Source organism: Lacerta agilis, chromosome 7, assembly GCF_009819535.1.
Source record: "Lacerta agilis isolate rLacAgi1 chromosome 7, rLacAgi1.pri, whole genome shotgun sequence".
In the NCBI taxonomy this organism is placed as follows: domain Eukaryota; kingdom Metazoa; phylum Chordata; class Lepidosauria; order Squamata; family Lacertidae; genus Lacerta; species Lacerta agilis.
Window position 1 is genome coordinate 32333245 of NC_046318.1, and position 24263 is coordinate 32357507.

At 38.5% G+C, this 24263-nt stretch overlaps 1 protein-coding gene across 3 annotated transcripts in view; it reads right to left on the reverse strand.

Moving 5' to 3' along the window:
* The window catches only part of ZNF236 (zinc finger protein 236), a 46492-nt gene that overhangs the window by 16446 nt on the left and 5783 nt on the right, over positions 1-24263 (reverse strand). For all 3 annotated transcript variants that reach the window (XM_033154777.1, XM_033154778.1, XM_033154779.1), the window contains exons 5-19: positions 22755-22879; positions 19748-19920; positions 17893-18039; positions 16149-16220; positions 14404-14568; positions 13211-13424; positions 11438-11710; positions 9621-9824; positions 7863-8007; positions 6245-6505; positions 5429-5679; positions 4857-4958; positions 1194-1345; positions 689-789; positions 235-386 (exon numbers count right to left, since the gene is read on the reverse strand). In XM_033154777.1, the coding sequence (XP_033010668.1) occupies positions 235-386; positions 689-789; positions 1194-1345; positions 4857-4958; positions 5429-5679; positions 6245-6505; positions 7863-8007; positions 9621-9824; positions 11438-11710; positions 13211-13424; positions 14404-14568; positions 16149-16220; positions 17893-18039; positions 19748-19920; positions 22755-22879 (2537 nt within the window). The remainder of the gene's footprint in view (positions 1-234; positions 387-688; positions 790-1193; positions 1346-4856; positions 4959-5428; positions 5680-6244; positions 6506-7862; positions 8008-9620; positions 9825-11437; positions 11711-13210; positions 13425-14403; positions 14569-16148; positions 16221-17892; positions 18040-19747; positions 19921-22754; positions 22880-24263) is intronic.

A 24263-nucleotide genomic window follows, 5' to 3' on the forward strand; every position in this document is an offset into this window, starting at 1 on the left:
GATCTCCATATCAGACACAGTATACTTTGAATTCTGGAGATGGCAATGACTTATATATGCTTTGCTTTGGACTGGTCAATAGCCACTGTTGAGAACAGAAAGCCAGACTACATCACCTTTGGTTTAATTCAGCAAGGAAATTCTTACATTGTCATGCTCTTCTTTTGGACACAGGAGAATTACAAGGCATAAAAGGACTTGCAAAAGAACCAAATATTACTACTGCTTTATCACCTGTATGTGTCTTCTCATGAGATTTAAGAACTCCAGAAGAAACAAATCCTCGTCCACACAACTGGCATTTATAAGGCTTTTCTCCAGTGTGAGAACGTACATGCTGCTTCAAGTGGCTGGATTTCTTGAAACCCTTGTTGCAATATTCACACCTACAAAAATGGAAGTTCAATTGGAATGAAATGAAAAGTCAACTTTGATGATGGCCTGTAAATAAATATGATATGTTGTCATTGTTTCCTGGTTTACTGTTAGCAACAACTGATATTATTTTACAGAATTGTAGTTCATGAATTTACGACTTAAATGTTTCCCAGTGACATATATTCAGCCCATAAACCAATTTACATTGCAAATCTATGTTTACTCAGAAGTCCCACTCTGTTCAGTAGGAGAGTGGACTTTTCCTTTCAACAGCTACATTAAGAATGGCCAATTGTGAAGTTCAAAAAACCTGTAAGAACGCTTGCTTTGATCTTCATTATCTTCCAGAAACTGAGAGCGTTGAGGATGCAGCTCAAGTTCTTGTGACTGATCTTGAATCAAGCGGGTGGTCTGGGAAGCAAATATTAATTTTTCAGTTGTCAATACAATACTAAAATCAACTCACCTAAACATGAAACGAGGATGGCTAAAGTCTACATTCAACCAAGTAGAGTTGTGTGGCAATAAAATGGCCTACTCCTAAAGGAAGCTTGTCTTTAGCAAAGGTAACAGATTCTTCATTCGTCTTTTTAACTCTATTTTGCTGTTGCAGTGGTGACGTCGGACGTCTCAAAGGACCAGTCACCATTTCTATTTCCCCCAAATGTCCTGGGCATTACAGGTCATTGTGGGGAAGCAAAATGTTCAGTTGGTGAAGAGGTACAGCTCTTCTCTCTGAAGTAGCAATGTTTTACCTAAGAATACAAGTTCCACAAAACTAAAAAAAACTACAAACCTTTCAAGTAAATACTTACTACATTTATAGCATCTGGTGCAGGAACCTGAAGTAGATTTGGTTGGTGGTAGCTTGTTGAAAGAGCTTGGGATTCAAGGGTGCTTGAATCTTGAAGCTGCTGTACTGCTGGAAATTGGTTTTGCTGACTGTAGCCATCATTAACAGTAAAACCTACCAAAAGACAAATGAGAAAGCCTTATTAGGCATGAGGTTATTGGGTTGTTTTTGTTTTTTTATTATGTATTTTGTTTCTATATTGTGATTTTATCCTGTGAAGCACCCTGAGACCTGCGGGCATAGGGTGGTAAAAAGGTAAAGGTAAAGGAGCCCTGACAGTTAAGTCCAGTCGCGAACGACTCTGGGGTTGTGGCACTCATCTCGCTTTACTGGCCGAGGGAGCCAGCATTTGTCTGCAGACAGTTTTTCCGGGTCATGTGGCCAGCATGACTAAGCCGCTTCTGGTGAAACCAGAGCAGCACACGGAAACGCCGTTTACCTTCCCGCCAGAGCGGTACCTATTTATCTACTTGCACTTTGACGTGCTTTCAAACTGCTAGGTTGGCAGGAGCTGGGACCGAGCAACGGGAGCTCATCCTGTCGCGGGGATTCGAACCGTCAACCTTCAGATCGGCAAGCCCTAGGCTCAGTGGTTTAGACCACAGCGCCACCCAAGTCCCTTATAGGGTGGTATACAAATTTAATAAATAACAATTTATTTATTTATTTATTTATTTATTATTATTATACAGTACATAACTCACACTCATCCATTACAATGCAAGCAACCCACTTTCTGCAAACTATAATAGCTCAACAGTACGATTCACCTAGCAAGAAGGGATGTAAGGAAAACTTTGTACCGTTTTTTAATCTTAGGTCCATAGATTTTTAAATCATAGGTTGAACATAACTTTACAAATTAATAGATCCTAAAATCCCTGTCCTCCTTGCCCATGGAAGGTCAGGGATTTGGAGTGGCACCAAAATGATATGGGATTTGTAGAGCTTAATCCTAGGTGTTGCTGAGACAACAGAATAGCCAATAGGATCAAGCCATAGCTAATAAAGAACGAAATAATGGTAAGTTATGGAAAGACAATAATAATTTCCTCTTCATCTACAAGAAAACAGCAAAAAAATTAAACTTTATTGGCATCCAATAAACAGCCACAGCAATAAGGACACTTACCCCCAAATTTGCCTTCTTTTCAACTATGTTCTCCACAAAAGAAATTTGAAATTTCCTTTAAAAGTCTCAATTAGCTCAGAGCCATTCTGATTCTGAATTTAATGTTATGTGTGCATGTGTCTAACAGGTTGACCCAGCTTCCTTTATCTACATTGGTTTCACAAAAATGTAAGACTCAGTACAAACAGTAACAACATAAACATTATCCCAAACTAATTTCTATATTTGTGCCTCTTCAACATGAATTTATTTGCTCCTCTCATAAAATTTATGTTATACCAGCACTTCACATTGAAGAAAAAAAACAAGTTTAACTGAATCCACTGCTTCCCTTCTTTCATGGGAAGAACTGAGTTCCACAACCAATGCAGCCATTAGTTGAAATGTATTTAAAGAACTACATTCAAGTAGGTAGCTGTGTTGGTCTGCCATAGTAAAAATAATAATAGTTAAAAAGACTTCTTAAAAACCAAAAAACTCCCTTAAAAGAATCAAGTCTTCAAAAAAGTCCCGACCCTTATGGTTGTAATTCATGGGCAATCATTTAATTTTATCCTGATTCTAATTTTTATGCTGTATTTTAATCAATTGTTTGATTGTGTTTTAATGTATCTGATATTTGATGTTAGCTGCCCTGAGCCCGGTCTTAGCCAGGGAGGGCGGGGTATAAATAAAAATTTACTTACTTACTTACTTTAAAAGAATCCTTCCAAAAGAATTTAAAAATTATAATGTACCACCTTAGAGACCAACTGAGTAGTTTTAGGTATAAGCTTTTGTATGCATGCACACTTCTTCAGATACTCTGAAACAGAAGTCATCAGATCCTTATATGTAATGAGAGGGGGGGGGAAATGTGTGATTGGCTAATGGGTATGGTAAGTCTGTTAGTGACCGTTAATGACAGTTGGTCCCACAAGAAAAAGAAAAGGCAAGAGATTTTTAAAGGGACAGTATATAGAGGACCAAGAATCATTTTAGCCTGTGTAATGGGATAACAATCCAATATTGCTGTTCAGACCAGATCTCTCCATAGTTTTCAGTTTAGTGGTAAGTTGTAATTCAGCAACTTCTCTTTCAAGTCTGTTTCTGAAATTCTTTTGTAATAAGATAGCCACTTTGAGATCTTGTATTGAATGTCCTGGGAGATTGAAGTGTTCTCCTACTGGTTTCTCTGTCTCAAACTTTGGGAGGAGGACCTTTCATCGCCTACAGACAGCCACCCAGTCTTAAACTCCTCCTCACCCACAATAACACAGCAACCAAACTTAACATGGAAACTGGTACCAGAGCCTGCAATAAACCCAGATGTCAACTTTGCTGCCACATACACCCAGGTAATACCATTACCGGCCCCAACAACATAAAACATACCATCTCAGGCCTACTTAATGGCTCATCTTCTAACATAGTGTATGCCATCAAATGCCAGCAGTGCCCTTCAGCTGTCTATATTGGACAAATAGGCCAAACCTTACGCCTAAGTATAAATGGACATAAATCTGACATCCGGAATCACAAGACAGAGAAATAACTACAGTACTAGATGTTGGTCTTAATGTTCTTAGCAAGGTGCTCCTCAAATTCTTTTTTAAAGCATCCTTTAGACTTGCGCTTCTTTTGCCAAAGTTTATACTCCTTTTTGTTCTCTTCATTTAGACAAGACTTCCATTTTTTGAAAGAAGCCACCATGCATCACAACCACTGACTCCATTTCAGATCTACCAGGCAATCTAGGGGATAGGTATATGTTCCTAATGATCAAATTGCCCACCGCCAGGATCCCTCCATCCACCCCCCCCCCCCGAGAAATATCCTCAGCACAAGGGGATAGCTGCTCATCCCCCCCAAAATGAGTCCCTTTCTAAGGAGTTGTTCCCCTTTTCCTCAGAGTGATGTTCTCCTTCCCCAAGACCCTCCTTCTCCCTGACAGCAGGAGAACTATCATCATGGAAGGATAATGCAACTATAATATCAGACTTTCATTTTCCTATCTTACTAGTAAAAAAACAACTAAGAAGAATGAAGCACACATGTAGACAAAGATAGAGGGTCCATCAAGTTAAACACATGTTTCTATATATACCTACCTGAGATTTAAAATTTCTGAACAGCTCCAGGAACATCAAATAACCTTCAAAGAATAGGAAATCTGTAGAGAGCATTCCAAGTAAAATAGAAATCTTGTACAATACAGATTTTAAACCATTCTTTGTCTAGCATTACTTAATACCTTACATTTCTATGAAATGAATACTTTATGATAAAAAAGAAAACTTTCCTAAAAGAAAATAATTAAACCTGTAGTTTCAAAAATTAGATTGGCTCCGAAACTCCATTCAATTGGTTTCACAAGCACCAACCTTTTTCTGTAGATGTGATGACGTTCTGGAATTGCAGTCACTGTGCAGCTGAATACTGTTGAAGCTTTCAAACATTACAAACACATACTCAATGGTCACTTTGAAAAATATTATTTAGACATTTACTAACCTTGTGATAATGCTTGCTGATCAAATGATTGCTGTGCTATAGTCTGCTGCTCAAACTGATTCATATTTTCTTGCAGTGCATGTTGGGATGTCACAAATCTATCTGGAAATGAAATGAAATGTGAAAAATGAACATAAGATTTTACTGCAGTTCATTCATTTTCAGCTTTATATTCTTGTTATAAAAAGGCACGCCTAGGCACTCTGTTGTGGCACCCATAAACTAGGTTTAAGGTGTCATTTAGCTCCTAGCTTTCATATCTGTTTCTAACATCGATCATGTGCAACAAACGAGCTGCAGCATGGGTCTAATGTGACTTTCTTTCTGCAATGAAAGGAAGGTTCACAGAAAGCCTGAAACTCATACTGAGTTGAGATTTGTCCCCAGTAAGTGATGCCTTAATAAGACCTTTCATATCACCACTCAGCTACTGTTGCAGCTTTGCAGAGTAGACTTGCCAAAAAAATAATAATAATCAGGTTCATTAAGCCTAATCGCAACATTTAAGGATAGCTGCTAAACAAATTTCCCTTTAAACTGACTTATTTACCAATCTTTTCTACTACATTTACCTTCCTCTTGACCAAGTGGTTGGTCAGTCAACTGTGGCCTCAGTTCAGTTTCCTCCGAGTCCACAACCTGCTGCTGGTCCAAATCTAAAATAGTTTCTTGATCCGTTGTGACAGCTTCCGTTTGCTGCAGCTCTTCACTTTCAATCTCAACTTGCATCTGAGTAGAAACATGAATGCTCTGCTGATCTACTGTTGTATCATCAATTGAAGCAGCTTGTTGGTGCTGTTGCAGCTGTTGTGCAAGCTCATACCTGAAAGAGGAAGATGACAGATCTATATATCTAAAAAACCTCAGAATAACAAAATAACTTTGTATTTGACCACCTTCCAATCTTCCTTCAATCATAGCAAATTTCCATTCTGTTCACCTGCAACAAAATGGGCACCATGTTGCTGTCCAAACAGTGAGCTGCAAGGACAACTGGTGGCATTGACACTGTTAGCTGAACATTGAAATGGGTCCTACACTACATGGACCCAACATAGCTACATTTTCCTACTCTACCACCCCAAAAAATACATCTGTCAAGGGTCCCTTGTGCCCCAATATGAGATTGCAAAACAACACTAGACTGGAGACAGGACCAAACAATGAACAAAGGGAGATGCTGCAGTTGTCCAGCCTAGTGCTTCCCTACCCAGTGATAGGCCTTGAACATGTTTTTTAAAAGTAGCACCAATGTGTAAGTGCTGGGGCCCTGACTGAGGCACATTAAGATCCCTTCAAATTCCCAAACTAAAAATGTTGGCTGCCCAAGCAGACAGTAGCAATACAAGATCAAGTGCTTGTAGAAAGCATACTTAAAATGCACATACCTGTGAGTTTTCATGTGTTTTTTGCAGTTTAATGAGGTTTTGAACGTTTTCTGACAATATGGGCACATATATGGTCGAAGGTCATTATGGATGCCCATATGCCTCCTTAAACTCCCACCAGTTGTGAATGCCCCGTTGCATATTAGACACTTGAAAGCTTTTAATCCTGTGTGTGTTCGGATATGTGCTTTCAATACTCCAGCAGACACAAAGCCTCTTCCACACTGAGAACATTTGAATGGTTTCTCACCAGTATGTGATCTTAAAAAAATAATAATAAATAAATGCCAAAGTGTGATGGAAGGAAGAGCATATGTTTGAGTTCAAGATTATTAATTTATCAGGTGGAAGAGGGGCACTCATATAACTGTTCCAAATCAGCAAAACTGATTTATAAGTATTTTATTATACGTTCACAGTAGGACCTGCAACAAAATGCTGCCGAATGAAATGCTGCCGTTCAAGTTTCAAGTCACTCCAAACCCCACCACCACCGCCCCCCAAACCATCAGCCAGTGTTTTGTGCCCACTGAACATGTTTGGTCCTCACTTAACTGTTTTGATGTTTCTTCTCTTGCTTACAGATTTTTTTTTCTGAAGGGTGGGTGCATGTGTACATGCTTCTGTAAAACTCTGGGTTCCCCCAAGCCTACTAGTATGTTCCTACTGTGTGTAGATGGTGCCAATATAGCCAGATACAAATAGGCACTTGGAGAATGAGTTTGTTTAGTATACAGTCATACTAAATTACATTACAGTGGAACCTCGAGTTGCGGACATAATCTGTCCCGGAGGCACGTCTACAACTCAAAAGCGTTTACACCCAGAAGCGCCGTGTCTGTGCACGCACGCGGCATGATTTTGCGCTTCTGCGCATGCGGCAAAACCCGGAAGTAACCCATTCCAGTACTTCCGGGTTGCTGCGGGTTGCAAGACGAAAACACGCAACCTGAAGCGGAGGTAACATGAGGTATGACTGCATAATAACTGGGTTTTTTAATGTATAAACCTAAAAGTAATTGTTTATTTTACAGCTATAATTATTTCCAGTTACAGGGTTGAACCCATAAATTTGTTGCTACCTAACTCGAGTTACAAACATGATGCTGTACTTTTTAAAATTATTTTATCATTGCTACTGATTGTTAAGGAAGAATCAGTGGTTCAAAGGGAGTAGGGTAGAATAAGCTAGGCATAATGCATCATGGTTTGGGGGGGAGCCAAACTTAGGGGTGCTGAGCATTAGCATATAATAAAATTATATGATGCAATGAATTACATTATTATACCATCTATTTATTTTAATATATTTATCTAATTTGGGTATACAGGGCACCTCACTATTCACAGTACAAAGTCTGCACTATTTAGGCCACAGGGAAGTGACGATTCCCTCTTAACCTCACAAAGTAAAAAAAAATTACACACTCCTGCAGCTCTGTATTTTGTGCTTTCTAAACCTTAATGTTCTATGCCTTTGGAATGAAGGTGAAACAGTATGTATATTTGCAGTATAGTAGTGCAGGACAGAGGTGAGAATACAGAGAAGGAACTATTTCCTGTTCTTTAATTTTTGGAACATTCTCTCAACCACCCACATCTTTGCTCTGGAATTTACCGTATATGCTGCTTAAGATGGCAAGACTTTTTATATGCTCTATGACAGTAATAACATTTATATGGCCTATCCGCTTCATTCACAAAATTATTATTGAAGTAATTTTGGAAGAACTGGCTATTTCTTGGGATTGGCTGGATAAGACCTGTATAGAGAAGGAAAGAAAAAGATGCATCAAACTGAGAGTTTCAAATACTAAAATAATTGTAACAACACCTAACTGCGGCTGTTTTCAGATTGTCATGCTCTTAGCTTAAGAAACTGAGATATGCACAAACTTCAGCCACCCACAACTGCTTTGCTCTTCACATGAATGCTGAAGCATGTCAGGAACCACACTTCCGATGGTTAAGGGCTTCCAAAACAGCCAGGATACTGAAGCCAACTTTAAATCATGGCTTCGTGTTCTGGCTTGCTTAGAAGTAATTAACCATAATTCTCAGTCTGAATGCAATGAGAAGCTCATTACTTGTTTATAAGAAGGGAGGAGTAACATACTTGCATGCAGGTGCCTGACCTTTGTACCTATCTTAGCATATTAAGCCAAGATCCTGATTGTCCAAATAGAGCCATATTCTTGCTCCTAAATGAAATGCAATTATAAATAAAATGTAATTATATCCTTCCTTCCTCTTCATAGGGAGAAAAAAAGACACTATTGTTACTTTAGTTTATGTCAGGAAACCCCCCTCCCCACGGCAGGCAGGATCCCAGGAACGTTTGCAGTACAGGGAACCCACCCCGTTGTTCACCAGCTCATCATCCCCCTCCTCAGAAGGAAGCGACCATTCCTCCAGTGGGGAGGGGGAGTTGGAGGCAGGAAGTCGGTGCAGGGGCTCTGAAGGGATCGCAGAGCCTGAGCACCAAGGGGAAAGCGGGGAACAGGGACAGTTTCCCGCGCCCCGAGTTCGCAGACAGGAAAGACGTGGAAGGGGGAGGCGGAGGTTCAGGATCCTGCGCCTCTTTTGCTGGACAAAGGACCAGAAGGGTTCATTCCCGGACACTGCAGAGGGATGAGATGGACGTTTGAACTTTTGCTCCACTGTAAATATCTGCACAATAAAGAACTTAGTTTTTAAAAGTTCTGTGTTCAGCTGATTTCTCATGAGCAACCACTGAACGTCCTTACAGTTTATGTGAATGATAAAAACTTAAAACTCTCTTTTAAGCCTTAAATATATTCCTGTGTGTCTATCTAAGGAAATGTTTTACTTTTTTTAATGAACTAGCTATCAGAAGGTATCAGCTTAATTTCACAAAGACCCGGTAGTTATTTACACTGTGCTATTTAAAATCTCAGGTGACCAACAGGCTGAGAACAATTATGCTAAAAATATGGACTATTTCTTTGCTTGTATAGCTTTCCTGCATGAAATTTTAAAAACCACTACATATCATCTTTCAGCTTTTCACACAATTACAGACATACAAATCTGATTTGTTCCATGAATTTAACTTGTGCACCACATACTGAGCTTGTGTTATCAGCGTAATGCTGCAAGTCATGATAACTGCATTACTGCAGCAGACACTGTGCTCTATCCAAAATGTCTCTAACCAACTCAATGGCTCAGAGGACCACAAAGTAAGCTACATGCCTAATTACATAACAACTTTCACAGTAATGACCATCAAAACACAATTAACAAGCATTTTCCTCAGGCATCTCTTTGGTCAACTGGGAATCCTGGTTTTTAGTTTTATTCTAAAACTAAATACTAAAACTTTATGAAAGCAAATATACTGTGCACACTTTACCTAAATCTGTGATGAGTATAGGTTCTTGCAAAGGAATATCAGGTACTGGAACACTCGTCTTTCCTGTACGAAACTTTGCAGGTTTACGCTGATGCCGCATCTTTCTTAGTTCCGTGTGTTTAAAATGAGAGGCAATATGTGTCTTTCTGTGACCAGAAGTTCGGAACTTTTTATCACAGTGTGGGCAAGCAAAAGGTCTAATACCTAAAAAAAGAATAGCGTATTATGTGTTTAATATTCTACAGCTTTGAAAGTAAGACGAAAAGGTAAAGGTAAGTGTATTTCTTGAACTCATCTAGAAACTTTCCCCTTTACAGCCTCTTTACATAATTCAGCATGTGAAATACGAAATGCCTAAAGTCTGTGCGACACTGATGTCCTACCAGTGTAGGACACTGAGTTCATTTGCAAGATTTGGACTTGCACACTTCTTCCTGCTCCTCTTCCATGCTCCAAAACATTTACTACCCAATCCAGCTCTACCCAAACATGGCTAGATGTGACGAATTACACCTGAATGTGGATGGCAATACACATCCAAAAGCAACACAGTACAGCACTGGCAATATCCACATTTAGATATGCATCTGGATGTGCATCCAATTAAAACCTACAGTTCCAAATCCAGGGGTTACCTACATGTAGCATATTCCCTGTGTGAATCTCATTCTCTAGAATATAATCAAACTTTTACATTAATAAAGTTAAATAATATTGCACATGTTTTAGGATGCTTATTCAAATCGTATCTTAAAGTCATCTACTGCCCCAGTCAAACACTGACAAAAGTAAGTATAACCAATGGCAGAACACCAAAATTTCATCCATCCGTCTTTCCACCACGTTATCCATACATAACATGCAAATAAAGTCAATCTATAGTCCCAATTTTGTCATTTAAGGATCATGCATTATTGGGCTAATACATGTGAAACTTAAGGTGAAAATCATTTGTTACTTATTACAGCCAAAACCAATGAAGAGTTTTATGGCATCTTAAAAAGGTAAAGGGACCCCTGACCGTTAGGTCCAGTCGCGGACAACTCTGGGGTTGCGGCACTCATCTTGCTTTACTGGCCGAGGGAGCCAGCGTACAGCTTCCGGATCATGTGGCCAGCATGACTAAGCCGCTTCTGGCGAACCAGAGCAGTGCACGGAAACGCCATTAACCTTCCTGCCAGAGCGGTACCTATTTATCTACTTGCACTGGCATGCTTTAACTGCTAGGTTGGCAGGAGCTGGGACCAAGCAATGGGAGCTCACCCCCATCTGCTGACCTTCTGAGCGGCAAGCCCTAAGCTCTGTGGTTTAGCCCTAGGCTCTGTGGTTTAGACCACAGCGCCACCCACATCCCTCTTATGGCATCTTAAGGACAAGTAAATTAGAGAATAAGCAAAAACAAAGTTCTGTTGTGTTTTCTGCAAAAGAATAACATGGTAACTCTTCTGTAAAATATTATGAACAGTGCATGAAGACAATGTAGGTTGAGTCAACATAATTTCACTGCCTCGCCCTGCTTTGGTTAAAACAGACATGCAGATGAAGCTTATGACATCAAACAAAAAATTTTTTTTACATCCCTTGCTAAAGTGAGAACTTGGCAAGATTTCAAACCTGGAAGTTGATAATATTTGAAGTTTTTCATATTGCTGATTAAACCTGTAAAAAATACTGGGGGGGGGATCTTTTCAGATTCTTGCAAATTAATCAGATAAAATGTCCTGCATGTAAAAGGCAAATAAGCAACTTTCAGTAAGACTTTCCTATTCCTAAGGAAGTTCTCTCAATATTAGGAAAAGATAAATGTAACAGCCTACCTGTATGTAAGCGAATATGCACTTTTAAACTTCCTGAGGTAGAAAAGCTCTTCATACAGTACTGGCACTTAAAAGCCTTAATGCCGGTATGTGTTTTAATGTGTGCTGTGAGGGTGCTCTTCACAGCAAAGGCCCGGAAACACTGCGGACATTTGAATGGCTTTTCATGCGTGTGAATGCGGATGTGTCTCACTAGATCACTGGGCTTTTTAAATTCTTTAGAACAATACGGACAAATATGCCATCGTATTCCGTTTTCCTCACGTATGGTACCTGAAATATAATTTTAGAGGAGATAACAGAAGCACATATTTTACTACTTAAAATACTATTAATACAACAGTCTCAGAAAGAGGAGTCAGAATTTGAAAAGGAGACTCAATATTAAATTATGGTAAACAAAGTGAAGACATCTTCCATTTCCCTTTAGTCACGGCTCTTCTCAGATTTAAACAAAATTTTAAGTACAAGAAACTAGCTTTAATTATAATATTAGATTACAATAAAACAAGCAAGGGGAAACAAATGAAACTAGATTATACAGTGAGGTTTTATTTAAATTGATAAACTGCCCGAAATAAATTCTGTTGGAAAAATGAATTAACTAAGAGAAGATGTTTATTTTATTTGGAAAGTGGAGAATATTCAGGTAGCACTGTTTTTTCATGAGTAAGATAGTTTGTTTAAGGTATCATAACTCTCCTCAAAAGTGGCAAATGGTGGGGAATTGACTGAAGGGCATGTGTCCAGCACAGGTAAGATTTTAACGGTTCCATTAATATGCTTAGTTTTAGAATGTAAGATGGAAATGGGAATTGGTTTTAGGAACTAAGGAAAGGTCTGGCCAGAGGACTAGCCTGTGAGTTAATAACTACAGTCTTGACTAAGAGTTAAAAAGTAAACACCTCTAAGAAATGTTTGGTGGAGTATTATATTTAGTTTACAATGGGGAGATGTGTAGCAGCCTTAAGAAGTAGGACATGAGGAGACCTACTGGACTTCACCAGCTAAAAATAATCTGTCAGTTGTCACTGAGAATGTCAGGCTTAAGGCCTCGCTTGAGCCCATCTTCAAGAAAAACTAGAACATGGGAAATGAGGTTACAAGGGGTCTGAATCCTTTGCTGCAGCACCACAAGGAAAAGGATTTGTGATAAATGTGACTGTAGACTCGCTTGTTGGAAAAACTAGGGTATTACGCACTCCAGGTTTCTTAAATATCCTATCAGCTTAACCTATCTGCCTGCATATCATCCATTCCCTTCGATGTGAAGAGCACATTACGAGTTATTTGTTCTGCAAAGTGCAAGAATTAGCTAACGTTCTCATGGAAAGAGGGAGATTGGAATTTTTTTAGCCAGAAACTTAGGGTGTCCAAGTCTTGGGAATACTGGGATTAGAGTCCTGTCTGGTTATGAGGAGTTAGTCACTGGTACAGATTGGCAAAATCAAGAACCCAGAAAGTGATCAACTCCCACTCCTGGACTTCTAGGAGAAGGGGACTAAGTTTACAAGACTGGTAAACTACACCCAACCTCCTATTTTCACACATCTAATCTTCTACCCGATTCTCTAAGAGGACAAGGGATTGGCTCCAATGAAGAAGCAGAAATTGCATCCTAGTCCGATCCCCAGCCAAGTGATCTTCAAAGAACCTGACTCCTAGTGAATTGAAAGGACCCAGTATCTGTTCCACTGGATGGTGACAAGAAGGAAAAATGGATGTGATAAACAATAATAAAAGGTATTGTACAGTGAACAATTTAATTATTACCAGGTAAAAACTGGGATTTTTTCTTCAGAACTCTTTTTTCCTTTTTCTCTACTTTATCTGGATTTTCTTGCTCTTTAATTGGTTCTGGATTGCTAGTGTTGACTTGATTCTGAACTTCTGCATTTTCATCCTGACTTGAAGGAGTCTTGTTTTCACTGCAGTCTGCATTTGTTGAGACTGGGATGGAAGACAGCCCACTGTTTTCCAAGGCTTGCTAAGACAAACATAATGAATTAAACTGAATGCATGATTCATAAATACTTGACCAAAGGTTTTGGCAAGAACGCAATAAGTCAACTATACAAAGAATTATATTTTGACTATTTTGAAGTCCTCAGATAACTTTTTTTTTTTTTTACTTGTGGGAAAAAATCTGAAGTCAACAGTCACTGGTTATATTAGAAGCAATATTTAGAATCTAACAAATGCAGCACCTTTTCTTTCAGAAAATCAGAGCAGAACTCCTAACAATTTCAATCCATTACCCAATGGAATTTTGACAAACCAGAGGAACATTCTCTGTTTGCAAAAAGCTACAGCTTTACCAGGTTTAATTAGCACTGCTTTTTTTAAAAGAAAAAATATCATATAATGCCAGTATTTTAAAAAACAAAATTCCTACATTTATCTCTTTTTTTATTAAAGCTGAGACTAAGCAGTATTAAGACAGCCCTGGACACCGAAGAATGGAGAATGAAGCTTACTGGAAGAAGTACTTAGCAGTTGCTATTGCCATTCCCTCAAGAATGCTCAACACTAGGGACAGAGGAGTCTTGTAGCAAGCAGTAATTTTCTATGTTTACCTCAACTACTGGGAATCAAACACAGCAAACACTAGGGCAGAGATGGGAAGCCTTTCAGATGTTGTAGATTTACGATTCCCATTACCAGGTCATTGACCATGCTGGCTGGAACTGATGGAAGCTGAAATCTAACAACTGGAGGACCATCAACTCCTTATTGCTGTGTTAGGGTGAGGATGAAAGCAGTCATGGGCCACTCACCATAGCCTAATGTATCTAGTACTCTTTTTCCCCACATGTGACTGTTCTCAGCTCCCAGCACAATTTAGCAGGGTGAAGTTAGAGGTGATCTGACGGTGTATAGGGAAGACAGTTGTTTCCTCCACCCCACCCAGCTTTCTAAATTTTGGGAAAGGGTAGGTAAGGTTCCAAAATAGTTTTTTACCCTACCTGCAAAATGTCTCTGTTTATTCCCACAGCCATACTGAGTTGCTGACCAGGTTGCTGAGACTGATTATTTTCCACTGGCTCTGACAACTCAAGCAGTTGCTGAATGACGTCAGTTACAGATTGCTGACCTTGATGTCCTGCCACTGAAGTTACTGGATTTTCTGTCTGTTGACAAAAGAGATGTCGTCTTAAATATACAAATGTCATTTGTAAAGGAATTAAACAATATAAAACATTTGGAATGTTACTTTTTTGTTTGTTTTTTACAGGACTGGCCTACTTATGTATTGTACAGTAATATAAGCAGGGTGGATAAAAATCAATGATTTTTTTAAAAAAAAAGATATTTTTTTTTTTATTTAAATCAGATTTTTAAAATAAAATTTGTTGGGAGTAAAAATCTTTCTAAAGATAGTCTTCTATTTAAGATACATTATAGTCCAAATGCTATTCATCCGGAAATAAGGGTTTGTTTTAAGTTTTTCATGTGTGCTAAAACTCAGTCTAAGTTTTTTTAAAAAACAAAAACAAAAAAGTTTAACCCCATCAGTTAACAAACATGGATATATATGCTATGTTATTGCTTTAGTTAAAATTGAAATTAAGGAAATGATTATTTTTCTCCTTCCAATAAAGTACAGCAGAAAAGTTGTCCAAATATAAACAGTTAACTTATTAAACCTCACAATAATTTCATAATTATCGATGTATTTCTAATAGTGTAACCAAATCAGTATTTTTTGATATAACTGTAAAAATTACTCTGAAAATTTATTATTCCAAAAATGAAACCTTCCTCCGATTGTAAATATTAAGATTATATCAGCAAGAATGAGTCTTTCTGTAAAAAAAAAAAAAAAGATTTAAATCAAGTCTTACTGACTAGTGATTGAAATCAAATCCACCCTGTCAATTAAGTATTAAAAAGCTAGCAATAGCAATGCTTTTCTACTTTCAAACCAAGCACACTGGCCCCATTCCAGAGATGCTCTTATACAATCTTAGCTACTTTACATGAGCATCAACCTCTTATTCCACCACAATGCACACATCCAACATTCCTGAGGTTCTGTGAGCCTTTTCCAGGATCTGAGCCTTTGGTGGCAGGCCCTGTTCTGTGAGGCTCCTTGCCAGAAGAGGTTCAGCAGAAGTTATCTGTCTTCATTTAGATGTCTTTCAAAAGCTATTTTGTTTAGACAGGACTTTGCAACATTTCTTTCTTTTTTACCAACAAGTATTTACTGATGTTCTTATAGCCTTGTTTACATGTTGTATGCCACCTTGCTATATTTTATGGAAGTGTGGTATATACATTTTAAAGTAAATAAATAAAAACAGCATACCTGTATAATTCTGGCTCTGACAGCATTAGCCCCTAGTTAGGTTTGGATTCAGCCCCCTTCCATGAGGGAATTGCTGTCATTGTATGACTACATGCACCATGCAAGTGCACTCTCTGCAAACCCTGGCAACAGGATCACAGCATTCTTCTCCCACTGCATTATCATCCCCCATTCTTGCAAGCTGCACAAAAATTACCCTTACAAATGATTAAAATAGGGTCTTAAGTTGAAAACGCACAGCATAAAGTTATTTAAAGTTTCTAAAGTAGCTTGCAACATCTTTGAGCTGTTTTACAGAGATGTAATAAACTCTATAGCACAATCCGAAGATGTGGAAAATTTTGCAAGATATGTTTTACCATATCAACGCAACACAATTAAGCTAAGAATTAGAATACTCACATTCTTCCATTTATTATCAACAGGCTGTAGCAAATTAACTGTTGCTAAAGTCAGAGGCTGAGCCACAGAATCCTATGAAAAAAGAATAGAAGCATTAACTGTACAAAAATAAAATATGCAAATGTAAAATGTTGTACTGCCACTGCCAATTAAGATTATGCAAAACAGCATAATGCCTTTTTTAAAGTATTCAATTATACAGAAAAGCATATTCTTAGATCACATTTTTTTATTTACACAGCTACTTCAGCTGTATTATTTTTCTAGCAATTAAGATACAAAACCCTGATTTTCCTCTTAAGCATATACCTGATTACTGGATATAAGTGGCACTTACATGCTTACATGAAGAAGTGCAACTGCTGGTAACTAATCTATTAAAACTCAAGCAAGATAATGACTAATCAAATTAAAGTATACACTTAGCTGTTTCCTTTTATTTTAGCCACAAGGACATTACTGTATTGCATAAAAATGGTTTTGTTAAATTTTTGAATTCACAATGTTTTTTCCCCCTTTAAATTTGTTTCCTTAAGGGAACAGTTTATAGCAATATCCACCACAATGACCAGCTTAAGATGCAGGAGAGCTCAGACTCAACCAGGCCGTAAAAGGAGTGTGGCAGGGGCAGGACCAGGGAGAAGGGTTAGGCTGCATCCTAAGCCCATTCAGCTCAGTCACATGACCTGGAAAACCAGCATGAAACACTAGTTTAAAGGATTGATTTCCCTCTGCCAGGCTTCAGTACAGCCAAAGCAGTAGCCCTGCTGCTGAACAGGGTTTAGATCTGGTATAACTTTGCACTGGCTTGGTTTTGGGCCAGCTTTTAGTGCACAGGATTTCTCCCTAAGTGCATTTTAGCTAGAAAGGAAGAAATATTCTGCATCTGACATGAATATTAAAGGGAAAGGCAACATGTGATTTTAACACAATAGTCTGAGCACTGTATTGAATCACAGCTATGATTTAACATGAACAAGCAGCATGATAATGCATGGTACTCAAAAGTCCCCACTGTACTCCTCCACTGTTCCTTCCTTTAGCGCACCGGAAGGTAGGGGAAACAAACCACCGTCTGGCTTTGTGTTATATGAGAAACAATGCTCATGATTTGCTTCTCACCAAACCAAACCACAAGCAGAAACCAGTTTGTTTGGGGCTTACCACTTAGTTTGTTTGCAAGAAACAAGCCACAAGTGATATGTTTGTACATCATAAAGCCAACCTCTGGTCTGTTCTTTCCTTGGCACACCAAAGGAGGAGCAGAGGACCACAGCAGTGACAACTGAACAGCATGCTCCAATATGCTACTTGTTCATGTTTAAACCATAGTTTACCATATATAGTCGAGTATAAGCAAGATTTACAAGGCAAGATTAAATGATCAAAAGTGCACATCCCCAATACATGGACACCAGGCAATGAATTAATGAATTACTTGTCAAGAATCTATCACTTGCCTGTTTTAAAAAAAGAAAAATTAAGGCAATGGCACAGTTCACTAGGCAATTCTGCAGGCACGCCTCGCTGAAATGAATAGGCATTGCCCAAGAGAACTGTGGTGTTGTGAAACCATTAATTTCAAAGGGACCTAAAGGAAAGAATTCTTACTGGATTTTGCCTCACCTAGAAGGAAGCGTGATGACACATCTCACACATACACAAACAGAGTATTTATCTCAAAGAGCAAAGACACTGGAAGCCCGTTTCCCTTTACCAAAAGAGATGAGAATGTAAAGGTTACCGTTGTCAAGTGAGATGTTTCTGTAGTAGAACTCGTTGTATTCTGTGTGCTACTCATATGCATCTTGCTGATATGAGTATTTAAGCTGCCTAAACTTTTGAAAATACAACTACATTCTGAACAGTTATATGTAGGGCCATTCTTCACCTTTAGGAACAAAAGAGGAGAGGAATGCTCAGTCTTAAAACTTTGCAATTACAACTACAACAAACTATAGCCAGTATCTCTTTAGCCCTGTTTTATTCCCCAACTGACAGAGCAGTAAGATTTGCATTACAGATGAACTCAAGGCATTAAAGATCTGAAAAAGCCCAGCCATATTATTAAGCATTGTGCATGTTATAATAATTCCCATTCACCAAATGAACACTATCTTCCACCCCAAAAATGGAAAACTCATTGAACCATGAATAACAATGTAAATGGGCTTGCTTGTTTGGTAGCTGAAACAAAGTAAATTAATTAGTACCTCATACAAATGCTGTGATTAAAATTTGTGGGGGAGTGTCATAAAATTTAAGCAGAAAAGTGTCAGATTGGAGATGGAGCCACCTGGGAGATAGGAGCAGGGAAGTGTAGCACAAAGAGGATGGCAGCTCAAATCAAAATAGGACAAAAATATGATTCAACATTCTATAAAACCTATTAAGTTTGAATAGTGATGAGAGACTTCCAACCAGCTTGTGTCAGAGTGGCTCAGAAAGTAAGCTGAATTACTTAACCCCCACAACTGGAAACAGCTCAGCTTCTTTTCAAAGCCAATACAACTTTGAAGTCGGAACCACATTTTGAAGGACCACAGGAAACCTACTTCATGGGAGAGGGAAAGAGGGAAAAGGTCGAATCTTCCACTTTCTCACTCCTGCTCTAGAGTGCTTCAACACTGCTAACCAGGACAGTCAAGTATTGTTTAAATTTCAAAGAGGAGAAAGTTAGGAATTCTTTCTAACTTGGCCTTTAATTTAAGGAGAATGATTTGGGAACCTTGCAATCCTCGGCTCTTCTTTGAGATAAAAACTACAAATTTCCAAAGTGTATATCCAGGCCAAGAATGGAAAACATTGCTAGCATCTCTACTTTTGCCCTAAAATAGCTCTTCATCAGGGGAGTATTAGTTTAGTGAGCAACTGTTTTTGTGTGCTCCAGAAGGCGCTATATAATTTTTTCTGCTACAGCTGATATAAAGCAGTATTACCAGTGACATTTCACAGATGTTTTTTTTGGAACTCATATTGCCTCTGCCCTTTGTACACCTTTCACACTTAAATCTCTATCCCCTTTCAGTGGAACACCTCCTCATCTTATCCTTTCTGAACTCTGCCATTATCACCACTACTTCACTATTATCATCCACCAATGTTTCTAAGGACGATAACCCCTAGTAGGCTGCTCAGCAATAAGGCAGAGCAAGTCCTTCTCCTCTCCTGTCTTGGTCACAGCTGGAAGAACTAGAAGAGGTTGATGAAAATAGGGTGACTGTGAAGACAATATGGACTCTAACAGACAAGGGGGCAAGTAATGATAGCTGTTAGTGGCTGCACTGTAGGGGCAAAAGGGGGGAAGGGGCAGGTATAAAAACAATGTAAGGGGGAAAACATTTCCTCCCTTCCCCAGAAAGCAAAAACTTCTCATGAAAGTCAAAAACTTGACTGAAAATTATCTACTACAATTCCATGAAAATCTATAGATGCATTGAAAACAAAAGAAACCAAATGTTTTTCTTCCATCTAGTATTAAGATGATAAAATGAATGCTTCAGAAATTGCAGGCATTGAATATAGATGAAGATGTTAATTCAGGACCTGTTGCCATTTAAAGTGTATTGCCAATAACAGAAATGAGCTGTGCTATTTACCTCTGAATGAACTCTCTGAATATGTGATTGAAGATTGCCTTTCTGAGAAAAGGCTGCAGGACAAAAGGCACAGGCATGGGGTTTTTCACCGGTGTGTTTAATCATATGGGTTTGCAATGCCCCCTTCTGATTAAATGCTTTTCCACATTCACTACATTTAAATGGCCTTTCACCTAACAAAAATAAAATTTTATTTATACACACACACACATAAAACAGAAATATGAGTTTTCATTGGTAACAATTTCTAAATGCATTTGGCATAAAACAGTACAGTAAAACAGAGCAATGATTACAACACTCTATTGGAAAACTGTATTTTTTTTTCCTCTAGCAAATATTTGCAGATAAAATAACCACCTAAACATTGTAATTTTCTGTTTGATCATCCTTCTCAACTATACATAAATAAGTATCATATTGCTTTGTATACTTATTAGCCCATCAATAAACAGGGTCAATCACATAACTCACAATCCTGTGGAGAACCGAGTAAATGAGGGGCTCATACTTCTATTAAATCACAACTAAGAAATACTTGATTACATTTCCATAATTTTACCAAGTACCGGTACTTAAATGACTAAAAATGGAACTCTCTGAGGCAAATAAACAAACTGAGCATATATCAAGGCTCCATTTGGTCCAAGAGACATTCCTCTCAGCAAATAAAGGAAGAGAGCAGGGCAGCTGGAGTGACCCCATTGCTACTTCATGAGTTTGGCGAATGGGAGTGATGTTCTGCCTGTTTGGGGGGAGGAGGGTTGCCTGCTTGTTTTTTTGGTGAGCAGGGATGATTTGGGGAGGTGAATGTGGTTTTTGCCTTTTGAGGAGATGTTTTGCTTTTCTTAAAGGGTGGTATTAGTTTGTTGCTTTTTGAGAGGCGTCTGTTTTTTTTTCTGTTAATGTGGACTTTGGCATGGATCAGCAAGTTTTGCTTGTTTGTGTAGACAACGGGGATCTTGCCTATTTGTCACTTGGGTGGGTTGGGGCTTTTTAATGCTGGGAGGGATTTGCCTGTTTTTTGTGACTTTTGAGGGCAGATGTATTCATCTCAGGTTCTGTACTTTCTTGTGCTTTGTGGAGGCAAATATGCAGTATGAGATTTGGGGACCAAACAAAATGTCTCTTGTGAAGTTATTTGTCCTGTGTGACAACACAGGACACCCCAACAGCCATTTTGTGCCTAGGCACAAACTTGTTTTATACTGGTGCCCAGCAAAGTTTCTCAGATTACCAAAGGTGACCCTGTATTCAAAAAATCCTGGGAACCCCTGCTATAAACAAACCATATTTAAGCGCAATGATGCAATGTACAACAGAGACTTAACAAGAAAACCTTTCAGTTTATGGAATGATAAGAAGTGTTGAATTAGAGATAGCACCAAAGTTCTCTAGGTTCAGCTCCAGAAACAAGATTTGAGGATTAAAATCTGAGCTAAAGCCTACCTAATCTATTCCTTCTTTAAAGAACTGCCCTTCTTCGAAGTTGGGCTGGGGGACAAACCCTTATACATCACAGGGCACCCAATGACCCCCTAGAGTGCCCTGCAGGATGTAGATTTTTATCTCCCAGAAGCAACTTTCCTAGGAGAACCTTTTCAATTAGCTCCTCTGCTGATTGATAAGAGAAGACTACTGCCAACTATTTGCATAGGGACTGCTTTGAAAAGCCATAACCAACAAAATACCTGGGGTCATTTTCAAGCCAATCTAAAGTGAGCTGTAGGAGCTTGCATCTCTCTTACACTGATTTAAACATCTAACTCCTCAATATACACTTAAATCCTGAAAATCAAATACTTGTACAGTATATTTCATGGGGTGGTAGTGGAGGGATTGAAATAGTTAATTCTTAAATTAGGGTGACCTCTTGTGGCCATTTCCTACATTTCACATATAGCAAGGGGGTCCTTGTAAAACTATTATTCCATATGTCTGAGAATTAAATTTACTTTCATTAAAATTATTTAATACACATTAATGGGCAAAATGTTTGAGAGTTAGGGTCATACCAAATATCAGAATACTAATTAGAGCTTATCTGCACAGAATTTCAATATATACATGCCAGACGGTCTAAAATGATTGCATTAGCTTGCCTGCCAATGTGCATCAGAAGCCAGCTTGAGAGAATAAACGCCAAGGGAAAGAGGATGAAAATGTAAGTTAAAAGGTCAACGAAACTTGAAGAGGCAGGAGCAAGCTGTTCACCCAGAAACAGCTGTTCATTATTCCACATTCAATAACGTGAGTGGGAAACTGCAAGGTTAATTTCAGTAAAACTTGACACAAGCAAGCAAATTGATATATTTGAGTCATTTCACATGGCCCAGGTTGTACAGGCGGTACACATAGCACAGGACAGCACTGAACCTTGAACATCTAATATTTTGTGCATTGCTCCCTTTCCAAATAAAACTTCAATGAAAACTGGCACCTACTACAAGCAGACCCCATTCATACAATTTGTATATCCATATAGCAATTTATGCTCCTCCCATTTCACACTGAGGGAGCAATCCTGTACACAAAAAGCTGTCATAAAACAAGCCAGTGTAAGTTAAACCAGTGTAATGATCCACCGGACAATTGAGCCATCTTATGCCTGGTAGTGAAAAAGCAAGCCTTCAAAATAGTGTTTGAGTTAACACCACCCTTTTAAACTTACACCAGGTTGCCAAGTCATGTGACTGAGCTGAACCTGCTTAACATCCAGCATAATTCAGGTCCCATCACACCTGCCCAGCTAGGGCTCAGTCCACTGGATCCCAGCTGAGCCGAAGATGAGAGAGTTAAGCTGGCATAGCTTGAACTATGTTCTGAACCTCCCAACTAAGCTGGAGATCTTCTTTTGTGAATTAGCATCAATAGTTGTAAGGAATTCAATTCTCCTATTTAACTAAGTTTATATAGGGAAGCAAAAGAAAGCAGTGTGTGCTCATTAGGTTATATGTAGTCTGTACACATTTTCAAATACATATCTCTGTAGATTTATTCACCTTACCTGTGTGTATTCGAACATGCCGTGTTAACTGACTTGGTTTCTGGAAAGTCTTTCCACAGTGCGGACATGAATATGTAAACCCACTTCTGTCAATATTTCTGTTGTATGACCTGCTGTTTGATACCCTGTAGACATATATTAAGCAGATAAATATTATGGTGAATTCAACTGCAATGTTATCGCCTCATTTGAAAGGTAAACAGATTACCATCATTATCCCAACTAATTCTGGTTCTACAGAGAATTTGAATTAGAAATGAAGGCTAGGTATACAGTACAGGGCAAACCATAATTATGGCTTCATTACAAACTTTCCATGCTGAATCCGTACCAAACACAGACAACAAAAGAAACCCAGTAGGCACTCAATGATTTCTGCCAAACACACTGCAGCTATCTCCTGATTAATGAAGCCGTGAACTTTTAAATAAACAACTTGGGAACAATTTACCTATGAGATTGCCTTACCGCACATGTGCCCTATCAACCACCTCCGACTGGAAGCACTGGCACTATTACAGAAGCACATACTGCCTGTTCCGCATTTGTAAGGACTAGATCATTACGTGTGGCAGCGCCTAAACTTTGGAACTCCTTGCCTATTGAGATCATGCAGGCGCCTTCACTGTACTTTTTTCAGCGACAGCTAAACACATTGTTGTTTAGGCAAGTCCACCCACATGCTTAGAAAGTTGAGGTTATTTTATTTGAAAACTTTTCTATGTTTTAAAAGTTTGGTGCTTTTTTCCCTTGGTTTTACTATTTTATCTTTTATAAACTGCTTTGAGGTTTTTTACAATCAAGAGGTGTATAAATTTTATGAAATAAATACCATGAATGTAAGTGCTTATAAAAACTTAAGCGTGCTTCTCACACATGGAATATGATGTCAGATAGGTCATGTGCATAGTATAAAAAATGCAAATATTTATGTGTACTTCTTGTTTCAAAAGTAAACGTACACACACTCCTTCATAATCCTAAACCTTAGGCACAGCAGAAATGTAAGAATTTCAACAAGTGGGATTGAGTGGGCAGCACTAAGCTGCCTAACATCTAAAATTAAGTCAGAGTATTAGTTATAAACAGCTCCCTGTTACGGAATTGATGTTCTGCATTCCTACATAAATTTTACTTTTGCTCATTTATCTTCCTCCACAGTATTCTTGACAATCAAAAGGCCTGAACTATCTGCTTGAAATAAATTCCTCACATGTTTAGCAGAGTTAAAGCAAAAATATGAAGTCACTTGAATTAACTAAGGAAGTATGCATAACAAAACCCTGTCAGTTTTACTAACTGTTGCGGCTCTCATGGAACTTCACCTAGGCATAAGGATAATGTTTCATGGTAATAGCTACCCGAGTTAAGATATCAGCGTGAAATGTGGCTGGCCTACTTTTGCTTATGGGCTTTCATCCTAGAGAGTTTCTGAGGAAGGTAAGCATGATGGGTCAGCCACAGAAGTTACTGAGCTTTCAACCTACTTACAAACACATTTAAACACTT